Source organism: Mucor velutinosus (assembly GCF_035048745.1).
Source record: "Mucor velutinosus strain NIH1002 chromosome Unknown tig00001549, whole genome shotgun sequence".
In the NCBI taxonomy this organism is placed as follows: domain Eukaryota; kingdom Fungi; phylum Mucoromycota; class Mucoromycetes; order Mucorales; family Mucoraceae; genus Mucor; species Mucor velutinosus.
The window spans coordinates 158566-175254 of NW_027041929.1; the positions used below are offsets into that span (position 1 = coordinate 158566).

Below are 16689 nucleotides of genomic sequence, written 5' to 3' on the forward strand. Positions count from 1 at the left end.
AATAAATAGACTTTTGTGAAAAAAAAACAAGTAGGTGAACTATGCCATTTTGTTTAGGATCGATCCCTAATCTAGTCTTATTTTGCCCAATAGCCTTCGAAGTGCTTTACATACTTGTAATTGTACATAGCTCGCCTACTGGATTTATTCACTCAAATGATCGACATGTTTCAGTAACGGTTACAGGTAACAAAATTGATATGTGTTCATTTTAATGGATATATAAAGTGGATATCATGTTGATATATGTCTAGTGTGTTATGATAATGAAAGGTGCGGTATGGCAATGAAAGATGCTTCACTGCTGGCGTCAATGCGGTTATTGCCTCTTTTTGTTAACAATGGGCATTTTGGCATCGTTATCGGCCTTCTTCATTTTCACAATAATCTGGTTACCAGCTTCATCTAGACTGATAAACTTGTCGCCATTGACGTAGCCCGGTAAAGGTGATCTTGATCGACTGCCAGATGATTTGCTTGAAGATCGTGTAGATGCCAAGCTGCTGCTATTTCTGTCCACACTATCACCGCCACCACGAATGGTGACTCTACCTGATGGAGAAGCAGATCGTACTGTATGTAGGCAAGCCTCTTGGAATGGAGGTACATGATCCGATGGATTGTCATTGACTGAGTCTGGTCTTGAGTAAGAGGCGCCTTCTGTCAGACCGTGATCTCTCAAAAATTTGGAAAGCTCCACCCATCCACCACCCACACGCACCATGACCAACTGACTCGGTAAAATACGACAGTAGACGAGTCTTGGATTCACTTCACCAAACCAATATTTTCCCACTTGGTCAGGCACAATCTTGACAGTGACGCGGTATGGCGAGTTATTGACAATATGACTCAATTGCATGTCTAGTTCATTGTCAGGATCAGGGACATATGTGGGTCGCATTCTGTGGTTCGATGAGGATGACGATGATCCTGGTTGCTGTCGTCTAGTGTTGGTGTTGTTACTACTGGAATGTGTAGAGAAGGGAGATGGCGCATTAAAGCCTCGTCCATTTGTAGCAGGCACAGGAAACTTCTTGGAAGTAGTAGCTTCAGCAACTGATTGCAGTACTCTACGTGTATTGCGAGGTGTATTTTTAGCAATGGCGAGCTTGGTAAAGAATTCATGATCCAGCTGACTGATACAGGTTTGTAATTCTCTTTCAGCAGCAGCAGCAGATGCCTGAGTCTGAGTCCATTTCTTGGTAGCTCTTTGCAGCTCTTTGCCGACACGATCATTGCCATCCAAACATTGCTTTTTCGATTCTGTACGAGCACGATCCAAGATGCCATTGATGATCTGCTGATGGTGTTTGAATGCAGCGACAAGCGATTTGAGTAGAGCCTGAAGATCTGATTTGACAAATTTGTTGTTGATTATGCTGGAGTGATAAGGAGAGGCGTTCTCAATGGCAGACAAAAGGGACGCGATATTGTCATTAAATTCATCCATGATGTGTAAGAATTCAGAGAGGTCACCTTCATCATTTGCCTCCTTCTTCTTGGTAGTCATCAAAATCAAAAGATGGCCGTATTCAGCTGCTAATTGAGAAAGGAGATCGTCCATTTGTTCATCACTGACATTGCAGGCGGAAATCAACTGATCCAATGCCGCCTTTTTCTTGCCCCATACGTCTTCAAATTCTTGACACAAGTCTTGCAACTCCTTGACTTCTGATGCGATGCCCTTTCCAGTCACCTGCAATGAATTGACTCTGTCTACAGTGTCAGACACATACTGCAAGTTGTCCCTAATCTTGGAGATAATATGGAGACGCTGGTTGATCTTGTCTAACGCTTCTCTTTCCTGTTGAACCTTGGATTTGAGCGCGGAATACTGATCATCGAGCTTCTTTTCAGATGCAGTAATGAGTTGATTGACGTGCTTCATGCGAGTAGCAGACTGCATTAATCCAGCAGTATCGTAATCGGCAATTTGACGTCCCAAGGTACTCAGCTCCTGAATAGCCTCCACCAGAGACTCCAACTGATGTTCAACGTGTGATATCATATGGTCTGAACGATCCGTGCAGTCAAATTTGGCAGTGCAACTGCTGATTGTATCTATGATAGAATCTTCTTGTTGTACGTATCGAGACAACAGCGTCGCAATAGAAATACACGCTTTTTCAGACAATGATCCGTCCACCAGTTGTTGTACCAATGTAGTGATGGGCTCCAGCAGTTCATCAACTTCGGCTTGTGAGCAACCAAGAATGCTTGTCAGTTGAGCGCCATGTTTCAGTCGTAGAGATTCCACTTCGTCTTGACAGTGTGCGTATTGGTCGTCCATATTCTTGCACATGGCAGTACAGGCTTCAATGGTCTTTTCAATCTGAGCTGTGTCAAGCATATCACTCATATCAAAATGGTTGAGATGGTCATCAAAAGCCCTCAATTGTGCGCTGCAGTCAGCATGTAGTTGGCTGACAATGTCCTTAATGTTTTGTATCAATTGCAGCTTTTCTTTGTTGTCCATGTGGCCCTTCAATGTAGATTTGAGGCTTTTCAGAAGCTCGACAGAAGTATCTCGTCTTTTGCTGTAGGGCTCATGGTTGATGCGATCTTGTACCAGATCATCGGCCAAGTTGGATAGTTCTCCCAAGAGCAACACCTCGTTCTTGTCCAGTATATCGTCCACCTTGCTGTACTCTGTTTGGTCAGGAACATCCAATAAAGCTTGGGCAGACATCAGCTCCTGTTCAACAACACCCAATAGCTCAAGCAACTTGGCCCATTGAGAAGAACGTGCAATAAGGGCAGCAACCAGTGATTCTTTGCTTGTCAGGGTGCTCCAATCCTCTGCGACCTGAGGCTGTTTTGGGTTGTGGTAATCTTGATTAGACTCGGTAACGATGTTGTATTGGCCAGCGACATCATCAAAGGCGTATTTTAGATCAGACACTGTATCAGCACTCAATTTGTATTTGGAGACAAGGTCCTGATGTTGCGTCGATCTGTCTTCAAAGGTGCCTTCATGAGCGACACGCTTGTGGCTTTCGTATAAAGCTTGCAGTGAATCAATTTCATGTTGGATGGACGTTTGCAAGCTGGCAATGTCAGCAACATACTTTTGAATCAATTGAGCCAGATGCAAGTCTTGTTGAAGTCGATCCAAGGCAGTGTGGATGGCAGCAATGATCGACATGCCTTGATCTAATTGTTGGTGCAAGTTTGCCAGTTGCTCCACAGAAAGTAATGCTTTGTTGGAGTCCACATCAGCCATTAAGTGCTGGTGTTCTCTAGTCTCGAAATGAGCCACTTGGTCGCTCCAAGCAGACAATTGCTCATCTACTGCTGTGTCGCTGTGAGCATGTTGTACCTCGCTTTCCAGAGCAGAGACAGCCTGGCACCACGCACTGATTTTGTTCTCAATCAACAATGCTGTTCGATTCTTGTTGGTCTCTGTAGCTTCCGTCATTAAATCATTCCAAGCCTGGCTGATACGCTTTTGAGTAGGCACAACAATTTGAGACACTTGTTCAACCAAGTCTTGATGATCCTCGTCTTGCAAGCCTTCCTCTTCGTCTTCCTGGTCCAGTGATGTGTCTTCAAAAGCAGAAATACACTTGTCAAACACAGCATTCAACGAGGACAGTACGGTATCATTGGACTTCATGGCTCGCTCTACGCTATCTGCTTGACTGACAGCCTCTTTTAATTTCTCCATGTCAACCACCTTATCGGGCAGCAGCATATAAGCGTTGCTGTTGTTGAGGATATCATGTCGAGAGCCTATCCAGGCTTCTGCCACCTGCGCTTGCTTCTTGAAAGAGTGTAGCGATAGTCTGCGACGAGAAACGCGCTCTTTGGATTCAAGCAGTTGTTGCAAGCTAGCCCACAGTTCACCCAAACGCGTGTTCCGCATATCAATGGTATCACGGATTACCTTGTTGGTGGTTTCGTCCTTGATCTTGGCTTGCGTTGAAATCGTCTCCAAGGATCGCACTGGATAAGGGATACTGGTAGCCAAGTGGTCACGTACATCGTCAATACCTGCCTTGAACTTGTCCAATCGCTCTGTATGAGATTCCAGCAGATTTGCAATGTGTGCGTTGCCACCTGCTATCTTGGTTGCTATGAACTCTTCGCGGATCAGTTCAGCAGATTGTTCCAATTGAGCCGTTCTCAAAATGAAGGCAGAGACCAGACAGCGTTGAGTTACCACTTGGTTGGAGAAATCGAGATAGTAGCTTGTTCTCTCTTGCGCTGCTTGCACGTCTTGCATCTTCTTCATGACAGTATTTGGCAACAGCGTGATACTGTTGTTGTTGAAATGACTGGTAGATTCATCGACAAGGGAGGCAAAGCATTTCTGCAGAGGTACAATGGTTTTCTCTTCGTAATCCTTCAAGTTGGAATAGATGCTGGACCATTCCGTGCGCAACACGGTCTCCTCGTCGTCATCCGACTGAATGGATGATTGCGTATCACTTTGCCACCTGGCCTTTTCCTCCACAAAGGCTTCCATCACGGCTTCTTGCTCAGATAGGTACAGTATAGCCTGCTTGACAATGTCTTCCCACCGCATGCGCTGCTTGATCAACTCTAGCTCCTTTGATCTCGCTTCGACATTTTCTTGAAATCTGACTGCAGTTCTACTCAATGACTCCATACGCGCTTCCAGATGATCCGGTGTAGCCATGGGTCTAGACAGCTTTGGAAAGTACTCGACAAAGGCATCATAGCTCAGCTGGATACCAGGCAAGATCGACTTTTGAAACTTGTTCTTTTGGTTCACCAGGCGACTGAGTTCCTGTTGCAGCACTTGTACATGGTCTTCAGTGAGTTCATCTTGAGAGATCCATTGGTTCTTTTTGGTGGTAAACTGACGCAGCTGTTCATTCATCTCTTCCAAGCGAGTGATGCCCAGTTGAAGGTTCTTCTCCCACGCTTGTCTCATGGCAGCAGCTTCTAGGGTGACAGCTTGGTCCGAGAGTCCACGCTTGAGTTGAGAGAGCTGTTCCATGACTTCACCCAGTTGACGGGCAGCCGAGGAGACATCCACAGACTGGCTCTTTTTCCTTTCCACAGAGTCTTGCACCAATTGAGCAATGCGGTCATGCAGTGTCTTGACCTTGTTGCCCTCAAAGGTATCTACCTGCATCAACAAGTCAAGTTGAGCCTTCTTCAAGTCAGAAATATTGAGACCACGAGCCAAGAAACTTTCCGCAGACACGTCAATGTGCTGTTGTTTGAGGGATTCAATCTGTTCGTGGATCCATGTACCCAACTCACAAGCCTCTTGCTCATATTGATTGACAAGTGCTTTCATACGATCCGCATCACGGTAAGAGTCCAGCAGTTGGTTAATAGATGTCTCCAAACTGTGCAGGTCTTGCATCTTTTTATCCAAAAGGGCCTTGATTTGAGCTCGCACTTGAGATCGATACGCAGAGTTGGAGTTGCCGCCGTCAGACACAGCTTGTTGCTGTTGATGTTGCTGTTGATGTTGCTGTTGATGTTGCTGTTGATGTTGATGTTGCTGAGGGGTAGAGCGAAGCCAATTGCCATTGTACACTGGATACATCATGCTTTTACCACAATCCTGCCACAGACTTTTGATTTCCTGCTTGAATTGATCTACACGCACATCCAAAGAGGGAGCACCATCTTCGTCCTTCATCATGATACGACGCGTCTTCTTGTATACCACATCCTTGATCTTTTCACCTTCATGATAGGCATCTTGCACACGCAGCAGAAATTCAGTGATAGTAGCACGCTGGGTCACCAGATCAGCCGTATATGAAGCCAAATGTCTCAAGTCATCGTATTTCAGCTTCAGGTCTGCTTGCTTTGACGAGATGGCATCAGGCACATGTTGGTAAGACAACTTTGAGTAGCTTTCCGCCAGTCCAGCATAGCTATCCGCCAGTGAGGCCATGTGTCGATCACCCAGCTCCACCACACGATCTTGAAGAAACTGCAGCGATTGCGTGATTTCATGATCGCCCTGATACGACGGTTTATCTGGATTCTCCTTGGCAGGATCATAACGCGCCTTCTTGACATTGAAATCACACAGTTTACGAGCAATTGTTTGAAGATGGCTGTTGGATTTGTGCCATTGATTTCCCCAGTCAATGCGATGCTTGAGCGCATCCAATTCGAGTCCACGCAAACTGATCAAATCCTTCAGCTGCTGATGGCTATCTTCAATGTTCTCGACACCACGAACCAGTGTATCACGATCAATAGAAACAGCATTAGAGGCATCCACATCATATTCCAGGTTTCGTACCATATCGAACAGTTTGGCAAGATCATCAGCTTCAATTTGGTGCAGTCGCAAGGCAATTCCATCACGTTCCTTTTCCAAACGAAGTAAGGTCTCGTCGTCAGCTAATGTACTGGTGGTGGTGGTAGGTGATGTGGACAGTGAAAGCTGTGCATTGTTGCTGCCATAGAAACTGCTCTTTCGTTGCATGGACTGGCCCTTGCCTAGCTCGGATGAAGAGGAAGGCGAATCAGCTGCAGACAAGCACAACGAATCCTCATACAACATGACATTCAGATTGGTCTTTTTCAGTATCTTGATGCGTTCATCCATCCATAGTTTGACTCGACTCATTGCCTCAAAAGCTTCACTGGCTCTTTGCTGCAACGACATGACTTGGTACCTTGATGTGAGAAGCTGATCCAGGCCATCCGCAATAAGGGCAAGTGACATACTGTAGGCACTAATGGCACTTTTAATATTCTCATTGGTGATTTCATTATCATGAGCATCGTTGGCGCCAATGGCCGTGGACATTTCAGGTACAGTGGGATACGGAATACACGTACTGGCATTGGTGATTAATCGAGCCGACTCTTCCTTGAACAGTTGCACCTTCTCTGCATATTCGTCGTCTTCGTCTGTCACTGTGCCGAACGCCTCGTTCATTAGCACATGTCGTAACTCTTCTCCCACATCACGCAGCTTCTTGAACTTTTCCACCGTGCTAATCATGGACAACAACTGCTCTACTACTTTTCTGCTGAACCCAGAACGCTTCATCAAATCTTCAAAGGCCTTTTCAAAACCCAATTGACGCACTTCAAGATAGTCTGGCAGTGCTTGGCTTTTGAGTGTCTCCATTTCTTGATACGCATCCAAGACTTCCGAGTAGTCGCCTTGATCAAAATCAGCAATCTTGCGTTCCAAACTGACCAGCGTCTTGATTACACTTTCGATACCCTTGTCGTGCATGGGGTCGTCATCGTCATTGCTGCTGGTGTAGTTTGCTTCGTCTTTTTCAGACCATCTCGCTTTTTCTCTGAGAAAGGCGTCCATTTGCTCGTCGGTCATGGCGATCCATTGCACAGCTTGTCCAAACAAATCCTCCCATTTAACGCGCAACAACAGCAGTTGGATCCAATGTGAACGGTCATCCAATAGCTTGGTGAGATGGCTGAGCATGTTGAGTGTGGTAAGTGTGATTTCAATGGTGGACGTGTCGGCTGGCGTCAGTTCCTTTTCAGCTGTGGTGTGTGTCAGCATCTTGACGTGGGAGCGCAAACGATCCATATCATCCGCATCAAAATGGTCGATTTCCTGCTTGAGACGTTCGTGCTGGTGATGTAGTTGTAGCACAGCACTGTCTGTAATGGCCATCTCACGGGAAACAGGGTTGATATCATCCGCTTCGTTTCGTTCCTGAATGATGTGTATGTGTTTGTCGATCCAGGTACGGATTCGCTCTGCCTCTACAAACCAGGAACGCACCTGATCCACCCAATCACGCACTGTTTCATAGCGGTCTTCCAGCTGGTCAATGCGTTCCATAAATCGAGTAAAAAAAGGGTCGTTGGATTCAATCAACAAGTCTTGCTCGTATTCATTGCGAACGCCTTGAATCGTGGCGCCGACCATATGGATACGCTGCTCCAAACCTTGAATTAATTGATCTGTGACAGAACTTGTACCACTGTTGCTCATCAGTTGCTGAATGACGTCTAGTTCATCGTTGATGGCAGATGTAAGTTGTCCAAATTGAGTACCACGCTGAAACAAGTCGCAAGTGTGCTGTAGCTGGGCTCTATCCTCGTCTGTTGCTCCTGATAACGACTGTACAAATTCCTCTGCTATGGCAACGGTTCCGTCCAGCGGATGCAGAGGCTCGTGCTGATCATTCATGGGTACTAGTTTTGATTCGTTGATGTAGGTGGATACATGTGGCTTCACTTGCAGTCGTTTTGATAACTGCTCCCAGGTCTGCTTCAGTTGGCTATATCGACTTGTCAGCAATTGGTTCTCCTCTAAAGATGGGTCCAGTTGGCGGATCAGTTGTTCAGCATGATCTAGCAAGACGCGCGATTTGTTGGCATCTTGGAGTGGCACTTGCTGTGGATGCTGTAGCAAGACGGTCAGTGTGTCTAGCTGCTGATGGATATCCTGGCTATCGAACACAATCTCTGGATGCGGTGTGCCTGGCGATTCATCCTCCTCTGTCTCCTCCTCCTCTTCCTCTGTTGCTTCCTTTTCAGCACAAATAGTCGGGTTGGGCGGTGACAAGGTGGCAGTGGTGGTGGCGGTGGTGGTGGCCTGTTGTTCTACTGCTGGTGCTACTAATGCCATGTCGCTGAATCGTTTGCTGTTCTTTTTTGCCGTGTCCTGCTGCAGTTTCGACATGACCTTGTACATTTCGCTTACGTACATCATGACAGAGGGTTCGTGAGGGTATTCAACCAATAAATCAGCTGGCTCCAGATACTTTGGTATGTTCATATGCTTTTCAGCCACCTGAAACGCCAAATTTAATAGTATTTTCCATGTCTCTTTATTAGATGCGTGTTTCATATGCTCTGTGAATAGTGTTGGAAGTAGATCTGGATCATGTCTGTGTATCAGTAAACAAAATGCCAATCCGGATCGCCATGACCTGGAGAAATCCTGCACTGTGGTGATGATGTGATGGTGAACATAGTCCTCGAGTTGTGTGCGCACCCAATACAGCAGTGCTAGTTTGGCTTCCATCATGGGTTTGCCTCCATTCAGTGTGCGCGAGGTGCTGTTGCTGGGCAGTGGTGATGGTGGCGGTGCTTTGAGCAGAGATGTGGTGGGCTGTGAAGACAATAGTTAGTATGCAGTGCACAAGCAGAGCCATGGCAGCCTTACTTGATCCAACAGAATGGGCTGTATCTGGTACTTGAGCATAATGAAAAAAGTAATGGCCAAAGTGCTCTTGACGTCTCCATTGACGATAGCCTCACTTGCCACAGCAGGCAGACTATCAGCTCCCCACTGATCTTGCAAAAACTTTAATGCCTGTGCTACATTCGACAACTGATGAATTCGCATATTTCCCCTCTCTGGTTTCAAATTGGGTTGATTTGCTACCACGGCCAGTAACTTTAATAACTTTGTACCATCCTTGAGATCCTTGTCGATGCTGGAAACGGATTCATTGAGCTGGTTTAATTGAACGTTCATCCATTTGGTCAGTGTTCTGATTTGAATGTCCTGGTATTCAGAGCCAATGTTCTTGTTCAATTCATCGTCCTCTGTGTGTCTATGCGTAGTTACAGGTGGTATCAGTTGAGAAGAGGCGGTGGCACGCACGTTGGTGGAGATGGATCGGTGGGTGGCTATGTCGGTTGGCTGTAGCAGTTGTGGGGGTTGGTCTTTTTCAAGGTGGCGATGCATGCTGAGTTCCTAGTATCTAGTTGCAAGATACAAAAGCATCTATGAGGGTGTGTGTGTGTGTGTGTGTGTGTGTGATGATACAAAGAAAGAAAAGAGAAATAGAGAACTGGAAAACAGGGAAGGGAAAAAAGAAGAATGTGATACAGTGCTGCTATTTTTGCACGGTTCTTGAAATTGGGCAAATTACTCGTTGTGTAGTGGATTGCGAAACTGCTACATGTGTCTAGTAGCCCACCCTTTTTTACAGTATAATGAAAGCTATTATCAAACACAATGATTGCATGGCATAGCGATAAGGAGTCTATTATGACTTGTAGACCACGATCGTCGCCGTCAACATGTACATAGACTACATTTCTGCCATCCTTCAGGAGTTATGCTAGTAGCAATGGGTTCCAAGTGTCTGAGAGGAATGTGGATGGCTGTTTCTACACTGTATTACGCTGCTGAAACTTGTCTCATCCTCATACGCAACCCATTGTTTATCTCTATACCATTGACTGCCTCCTCAAAATAAAGGAGCTGTTCACCTCGGAAACAGAGAGCATTCTTTATCGCCATCTACACTGACTTCGACAACAAGGTCTAAATAAAGGCTTGTGTTCCCCTCAGTTTCAACACGGACATATTGCCCATCTTTATATATAAAGCACACTCAGACAATAAATTTACCTTATATTTGTTTTCTGCGCTGCCAACTCAATGCCAACATCAATAAACACAGCCTGCAGCATGTTACAAAGAGCGTCTTAAAAGATCTTGATTGTGTCAAGTTGGATTGTTTTATTTTATACGAGCCTTTCGACATTTCGGGCGGTTTCCAGATCTACGCTTCGCTTCGGTGAAAACCAACCTGCACAGTGGCAGCCCGCGCTACCGATTGCCCTTGCGTATCTTATCAAAATACGAATACTTTCATGTGGACCTTCTACTTACACATGAAAACCCTGCATATTATCTATGGATCTAACTCTTATGTGATGCTCTACATCCGTATACACGTAGATATTTCATATATAGGCAAGCAGCCATATAGATATTTTCCCTTTTTAGTCGAGAGTGTGCCTAATAGAGCAAAATCTGAGTGTATTTGAGCTGCGTTTTCTCGCGTTCAAGGCCGTTTTAGATCGTCAAAATAGCACTAAACAATTGCTCTCATCTGACAGTTACTTTCTGACACCTTTGCTCAACTTTTTTGGGGATCAAAAAAACATGGATAAAATTCGACCAAAAAGCATGAGGTACCCCTCATGGTTTTCGTTGAAAATCAAACGATCGCATTTTTTATCTTGATAATGAAGACTTTTACTATGGTATGTATTATATCCAAATGTTCCTCTCGATCCAACGTAGCCCTTGAAATCATCTTTGTGGGACTTTGATATGTAGAATTTCGACGTTTTGGCCAGAAACCTCTTTTCATATATTTATAGATTGCTCAATAGGTTTATTAAAAACATCTATATTACTTGGCACCATTGGATGCACCTTGAAAAGTACTCCAAGGAAGCTTAAAGAAGCAATAGGATGATTATCATATTTTATATAGTCGAATCTGCTAAAATAGTTCAATTGAGTCGAATATTATTAAGATTTGGCCAATCTGCAACAGACTATGTATCTGGGTTTTAATTGAGTTTGACTGGTGGGGTTGGCTGACAAACTGAATGCCCTTTTCATCACGGAGGCAATACAGTAACAGATGCTTTTGAAGCATATGGAAGGTAGGCGGCAAGTCATAGCACTATCGTTCATCATGCTATTTTCTTGTATCCTATATTTATTAACGTCAATCTGGACATTGACGAATCATAGACTGCATAACATGTCTGCAGTAAGGAGTGAAATCTCTGAGATTTCGGGCCGTCGTTCAAAAAAAAAAAAAAAAAAAAAAAAAAAAAACGTTAACAGCATTGAGCATAGAAAGAGGGTAAAAATAACAGTGGTTTTTGTTGATTGATTGTAAAAGCATTAATCATATATGAGCCAGGCCTGACACATGCCTAGAAATTCAGTTTCCATATTAGGGTTGTAAAAGTGTCTAGGGACTGTACATTTATTATGTTATGATGATATGGATCTATTTCTTACAAGCCCAATACATGTCTGTATCATGGCAGTAGATAAATTCTTCATCAGAACCGTTCTTGGGAAGTTTGTATTGAGGATCTTCCAACACAGCTTGCACATCTTGGTGTAATTTATTGCATTTTTCTTGATCCAAAATAGCAATGTAGCTCTTGCTCATAATACGAGGCCAGATATGATCACGCTTGGCAGGCACATCAAAGATGAACTGCTTATGCTGCAATGGCAAGGCATACAATGCTTGAGCCTCGTCAGTATCAAACACCTTTTTCCAATGCCCCATTCTGTATTGAGGAGCAGTACCATCGTAGACTTGATACAGACTATAGGCGGTCAATTTGGTATGGGAACAGCATACATACCCTTCCACTTACTCTCTTAGCTTAGCAACCCATTCAGATCGCTCTCTGCTCTCCATGTTCCATATAAGAATGATGAGCCCGCCAGGCTTCAGTACTCGATGAATCTCTTTCAGGCTTTTGATATCATCAAACCAGTGAAAGCACTGTGCAAGCATGACCATATCTTGAGATGCATCTTCTACGGGAATAGACCATGCTGTGCCTCCGAGAGATGTAGCTTGGGGTACAATCGACTCCAATTTGAGTCGCATATTATCCACAGGCTCAACAGCAGTTACTTGAAACTCACATTGCTCTACCAACAGTTTTGTCATAATGCCTGTTCCTGCGCCTAAATCCAACACTTTTTGGGGCTTCTGATGATCTGCCATCAGGGACGAGATGAAGGCAATGGCTTCATCTGGGTAACTAGGACGGGCTTTGGCTGTCATGGAGGGGTTAATTTGACGATACATCTTCAGGACATCTACATTACCATAAGCGTCTGCTTGTGCTTGAAAGCCGTTTGAAGCAGTTGAATGAGGTACTGTCGACATATTGATGGATTCAGTAAAAAAAAAGAGAGAGTGAGATGGCACTACAACATGAAAGATCTGAGTCAGCACATCATTTGAGTGGTACAAAGCGCAGGTGGTAGTGGTGCACATAACCCATTTTCATTAAAAAGCGACGTCAGTTGAATTGCTTGCTTGTTCACCATTTTCTTCCTAATATCCATTCCATATTCCCCATTCGTAGCAGTGTGATGACCGAGTCTTCAACAGTTATGCCGGTTCATGACGAAACCGTTAAATTATCAAAACCAAAAGGTATTATAGATAACATTTCCTCCTTTTTTTCTTTCTTTTATCCTCCATTTTCTGTTGTTTGCCTTGTTTTGCTCATATTTTCAGGAACCCTCCTTTCTTGTCAATCCAACTAGGTGCTCAACATATGTCTACAATACAAAAACGAGGCTCAATCTTCACTGTTATTTTGAAACCACACAATGCTGCATTTCAAACAAGAACCTTGGAACTCAAAGACAAGGTCAAGATTCGCATTGGTCGACAAACCTCATCAAAAACGGCTCCTACAGCCTTTAATGGATACTTTGACTCGAAAGTATTATCGAGACAACACGCCGAGATTTGGTGCGATAGGAGCAAAGTAAGCAACGTTTGATGTAGGCGGATGAGAAAAGTGTGTCATTGAACACTATCGATAGGTGTATGTAAAGGATGTGAAATCGAGCAACGGCACTTTTGTCAATGAGGAAAGATTATCCAACGAAGGCGAAGAGAGCGAGCCTAGGGAATTGCACGATAAAGACGAGATAGAGTTTGGCATTGATATTCTGAATGATCATGGTGCCAGTGAGTATAGCACTAGCAAAAGACGAGTTGATTCACTTAACTGCAATTGTGTCTAGTCATGTACCATAAAGTGTCGTGCTCTGTATATGTATTTCCAGTGCCATTGTCCCAGGTGGATGATGGTATCATCAAAGAACTATCAAACAGCCACCACGTGCAAGTGTATCCAGATCCGCATGTAAGTTGAGCTGATAAATATCGATTTTAGATACGCTAATGCTTTCAACATGCTAGTCATTAGTGCGAAAATCATCCACATCCTCCATTAGCACTCTCTCCTCCATTGGATCAGACATGACGAATGGATCTTCTTCGACGATAGCAGCCATGACATCAGGAGGTATAGCATCTACAGGAGGAATAAGTACTGGCGGCACTGGAGGAGGAGGAGGAGGAGGGGTAGGAGCTGCTGCTGCTGCGTCAGGAAAGAGATCAAAAAAGTTGGAATCCGTGTTAGCCAAGTTACAGGTAGATCATTTGAAGGAGATGCGTATCTCAATAGCGGCTGAAAAAAGTTTTTCTAGTCTGAAATAGAGAAATCAAGACATGTAGAGAATGAGCTCAAGACGATCAAGAACACAGTGACAGATTTAGACAAAGTATTCAGTGAGGACCGATTAAGAAAAAGTGTAAAGTGGTGTTGACATGGTGTGGATGTGATAAAATGGCATGTGCTCATGATATTTGTACAGGATGAGCTCCAAGCGCAATTGAATCAAGCGGAAGCTACCATCAAATCCTATGACGAAAAATGGAAATACCAAAACCAAACGATACAGACAGCAAAAAACGAACTACATCGATTTGAAAAAGAGCTAGACAACAGCAGATCCGAGCGAGACGGGATCAAGCAGCAATTACTGGCAGAGAGCCAGAAAGTAAAGGATCTTGAGCATCGTTTAGAAGAGCTATCAAGGCAGCAACCCAAGAAACCGACATCTGCCACTACATCATTTAGTTTTCTGGATGCGATTCAAATCAAAAGCATCCAAATTTTGTTTGCTGTATTGATAGGTGTCATTTCCACTCTGATCTACGTTTTATGCAACTAACTCTAATACCCCACTCCATCACTTACAACAGACTATTTATCCTTTCTTTATCACATTCGTTTTCAATCTATTTGTATAAATACATATATCTAGCTTATATATATATTTCCCTTCACCTAATTTCACTTTATATGATCTAATGCCATCACTAATACATAATATGAACGTTGAACTATTTGACAACGAAAGCACTACTGTTATCAGCGATACATTTCTCAATTCCAAATCCCATAAATAAGCGAGTCAGAGTTAAACCAATCAAAAGAAAAAAAAAGGAGAAAATAAGCTTATAACAGGCTACAATAGTGTTGATTTTAATATATGTAATGCGTGTCAATTACAACATGGCGAAAAAATAAGGAAATCAGGTATAAACATATATATAATTTTTCTCGTTGCATGCAACTTGTTATTGATAATCAATCCAGTTACCTCGATGTCTTCCATACTCATAGCCCAACATTTGATTTGGATATCCGTAGCCGTAACTCGATCCGTGACGAATTCGATTGAAAATGTTTCGAAGCGTACTTTGTTTGTAAGGATAGTATCCCATTCCACCTGCACCATAGCCGCCGTAGCCACCGTAAGCGCCATAAGCGCTGCCAGCACCGTAACCATAGTATCCTTGATTACCCAGGTATGCTTGATTTGGATAGTAGCCTGCTCCAGTTGCGGCATATGGATTCATTGCTCCAGCGTAATAGTTATTGGCGGGATAATTCGTTAGCATTTGCTGACCATACATTGTTGTAGGCGGGTATGCGTTGCCGTATCCTCCGTAATTCATGTAAGGATAGTGTTGGTATTGATATGCCACTGCGAAAAAGAACAGTTAATGAGGAGAGGGAACATTTCATGCTGCAGCCTTACTTGTTTATATGATGGAACACTAAATTCAGGTAGATGACAAGTTTTAAATCGAAAGGCTAAATGTGGATTACAAGAGAAAGAGAAAAAAAAAAAAGATAAGCAAAATGGAATAGAAAAAGAAGAAGAGACAGAGAGAGAGAGAGAGAAAAGGGATTGTTATTTCATAATTTGAATTTGGGAATTATCACAAAATATCGCCCATATTCACTCACACTCCCCAAAATCAACAACATTGAACATCTCTGCCTTAATTTAGACTGCATTTTTTATATAGCAGAACCCTTTTCTCTCTGCCATGAACCGCGTATGCTTCCAGGTTATTGCAATCAGATGACATATTTGCTATCATATGATATCGGCCCTCCAGTCTGATTGCTTATTTTTTCAGGCTAGACACGATAAAGAGCTTTGGGTAAAGTGATTGCGGGTCAAGCACCGAATGTACATCACCAGCAACAAGACTTTGAATACGCCCACATGTCCTCTCATTGTCCTCTCAACAAGCAGCAGCAGCAGAAAAAGGCAATGTTGTTGATACAAACTCCATCAAACTTTTTTTTTTTTTTTTTTTTTTTTTTTGCAATTGCTAAAACTGTCGTTGTTGTGGAACCTCCACTTGAGCGGAAATGTTGAAATCAAGCCGGGTTCTCCTCTCCAAGCATCCAGTTATAATTTTAGGTTACAAGCTAATAGATTATATGTAGTCAGTGACATATAGACACTTGCCTTCTTATTTATTAGCCTGTTTTGGCTTGTAGCACAACTAAAGATTATCAATCTCATGCAATTTTATTCATCAAGGTCGGTCTATTAGAGTTTCAAGTACAATGACAGATGATCTTCAAGAGAATAATGCTTAAAAACATTAGACTCTTTTCGGAGCGCATGATATATGTTGGTTTGATGTGTCTGCAAGTGCAAATGATGCTGGCGGAAGCCATGATTATCAAATGTACTGGTAGGATCTCTTTCGAGGCATCAGACTTATTGATTGATTAAACATGCTATACTGTTATTTTAGTGGTATAGCGATTAGAATTGTGCTTTTAAGGGTAGACTCAACTAATGATGCCTCAAACGACCGCGAAATAACTTGTGCAAAACATGAAAATGTCACTTTTCCTTTTTTTTTTTTTTTTTTGCGAAAGAGGAACACTACCACCCATCTTGTACAGATCCATAGCACTGGAGCAGTGCACCCATTCACTCAATTATATACAGCTACTAAAAGTATCGCCTACTACTAGTTTCAGAATGCAGTTGTTCACATACAAATGTCATATTTACTGTAGATTAGAACAAAGGGTAAACAAATTGAACTACTATAC

General features: G+C 43.3%; 4 protein-coding genes across 4 annotated transcripts; 1 reads left to right on the forward strand and 3 right to left on the reverse strand.

The window, feature by feature from the left end:
• Positions 1-319: 319 nt before the first annotated feature.
• ATC70_006976 (uncharacterized protein) lies at positions 320-9631 on the reverse strand (the record flags this gene model as incomplete). Its single annotated transcript, XM_064826242.1, has 2 exons — positions 320-9049; positions 9104-9631. The coding sequence occupies 2 exons, from the start codon at positions 9629-9631 to the stop codon at positions 320-322; spliced, it is 9258 nt and encodes a 3085-aa protein (XP_064676340.1).
• A 2080-nt stretch (positions 9632-11711) lies between these two features.
• Positions 11712-12617, reverse strand: 60S_2 (60s acidic ribosomal protein P2; the record flags this gene model as incomplete). The annotated part of the gene is made up of 3 exons (XM_064826243.1): positions 11712-12042; positions 12094-12505; positions 12557-12617. The coding sequence occupies 3 exons, from the start codon at positions 12615-12617 to the stop codon at positions 11712-11714; spliced, it is 804 nt and encodes a 267-aa protein (XP_064676341.1).
• Positions 12618-13014: 397 nt separating this feature from the next.
• SPP1 (COMPASS (complex proteins associated with Set1p) component) lies at positions 13015-14488 on the forward strand (the record flags this gene model as incomplete). Its single annotated transcript, XM_064826244.1, has 6 exons — positions 13015-13230; positions 13289-13436; positions 13493-13614; positions 13671-13904; positions 13961-14065; positions 14129-14488. 6 exons carry the CDS (start codon positions 13015-13017, stop codon positions 14486-14488), a joined length of 1185 nt encoding a protein of 394 aa, XP_064676342.1.
• Positions 14489-14897: 409 nt separating this feature from the next.
• Positions 14898-15278, reverse strand: ATC70_006979 (uncharacterized protein; the record flags this gene model as incomplete). The annotated part of the gene is made up of 1 exon (XM_064826245.1): positions 14898-15278. One exon carries the CDS (start codon positions 15276-15278, stop codon positions 14898-14900), a length of 381 nt encoding a protein of 126 aa, XP_064676343.1.
• Between the last annotated feature and the right edge of the window lie 1411 nt (positions 15279-16689).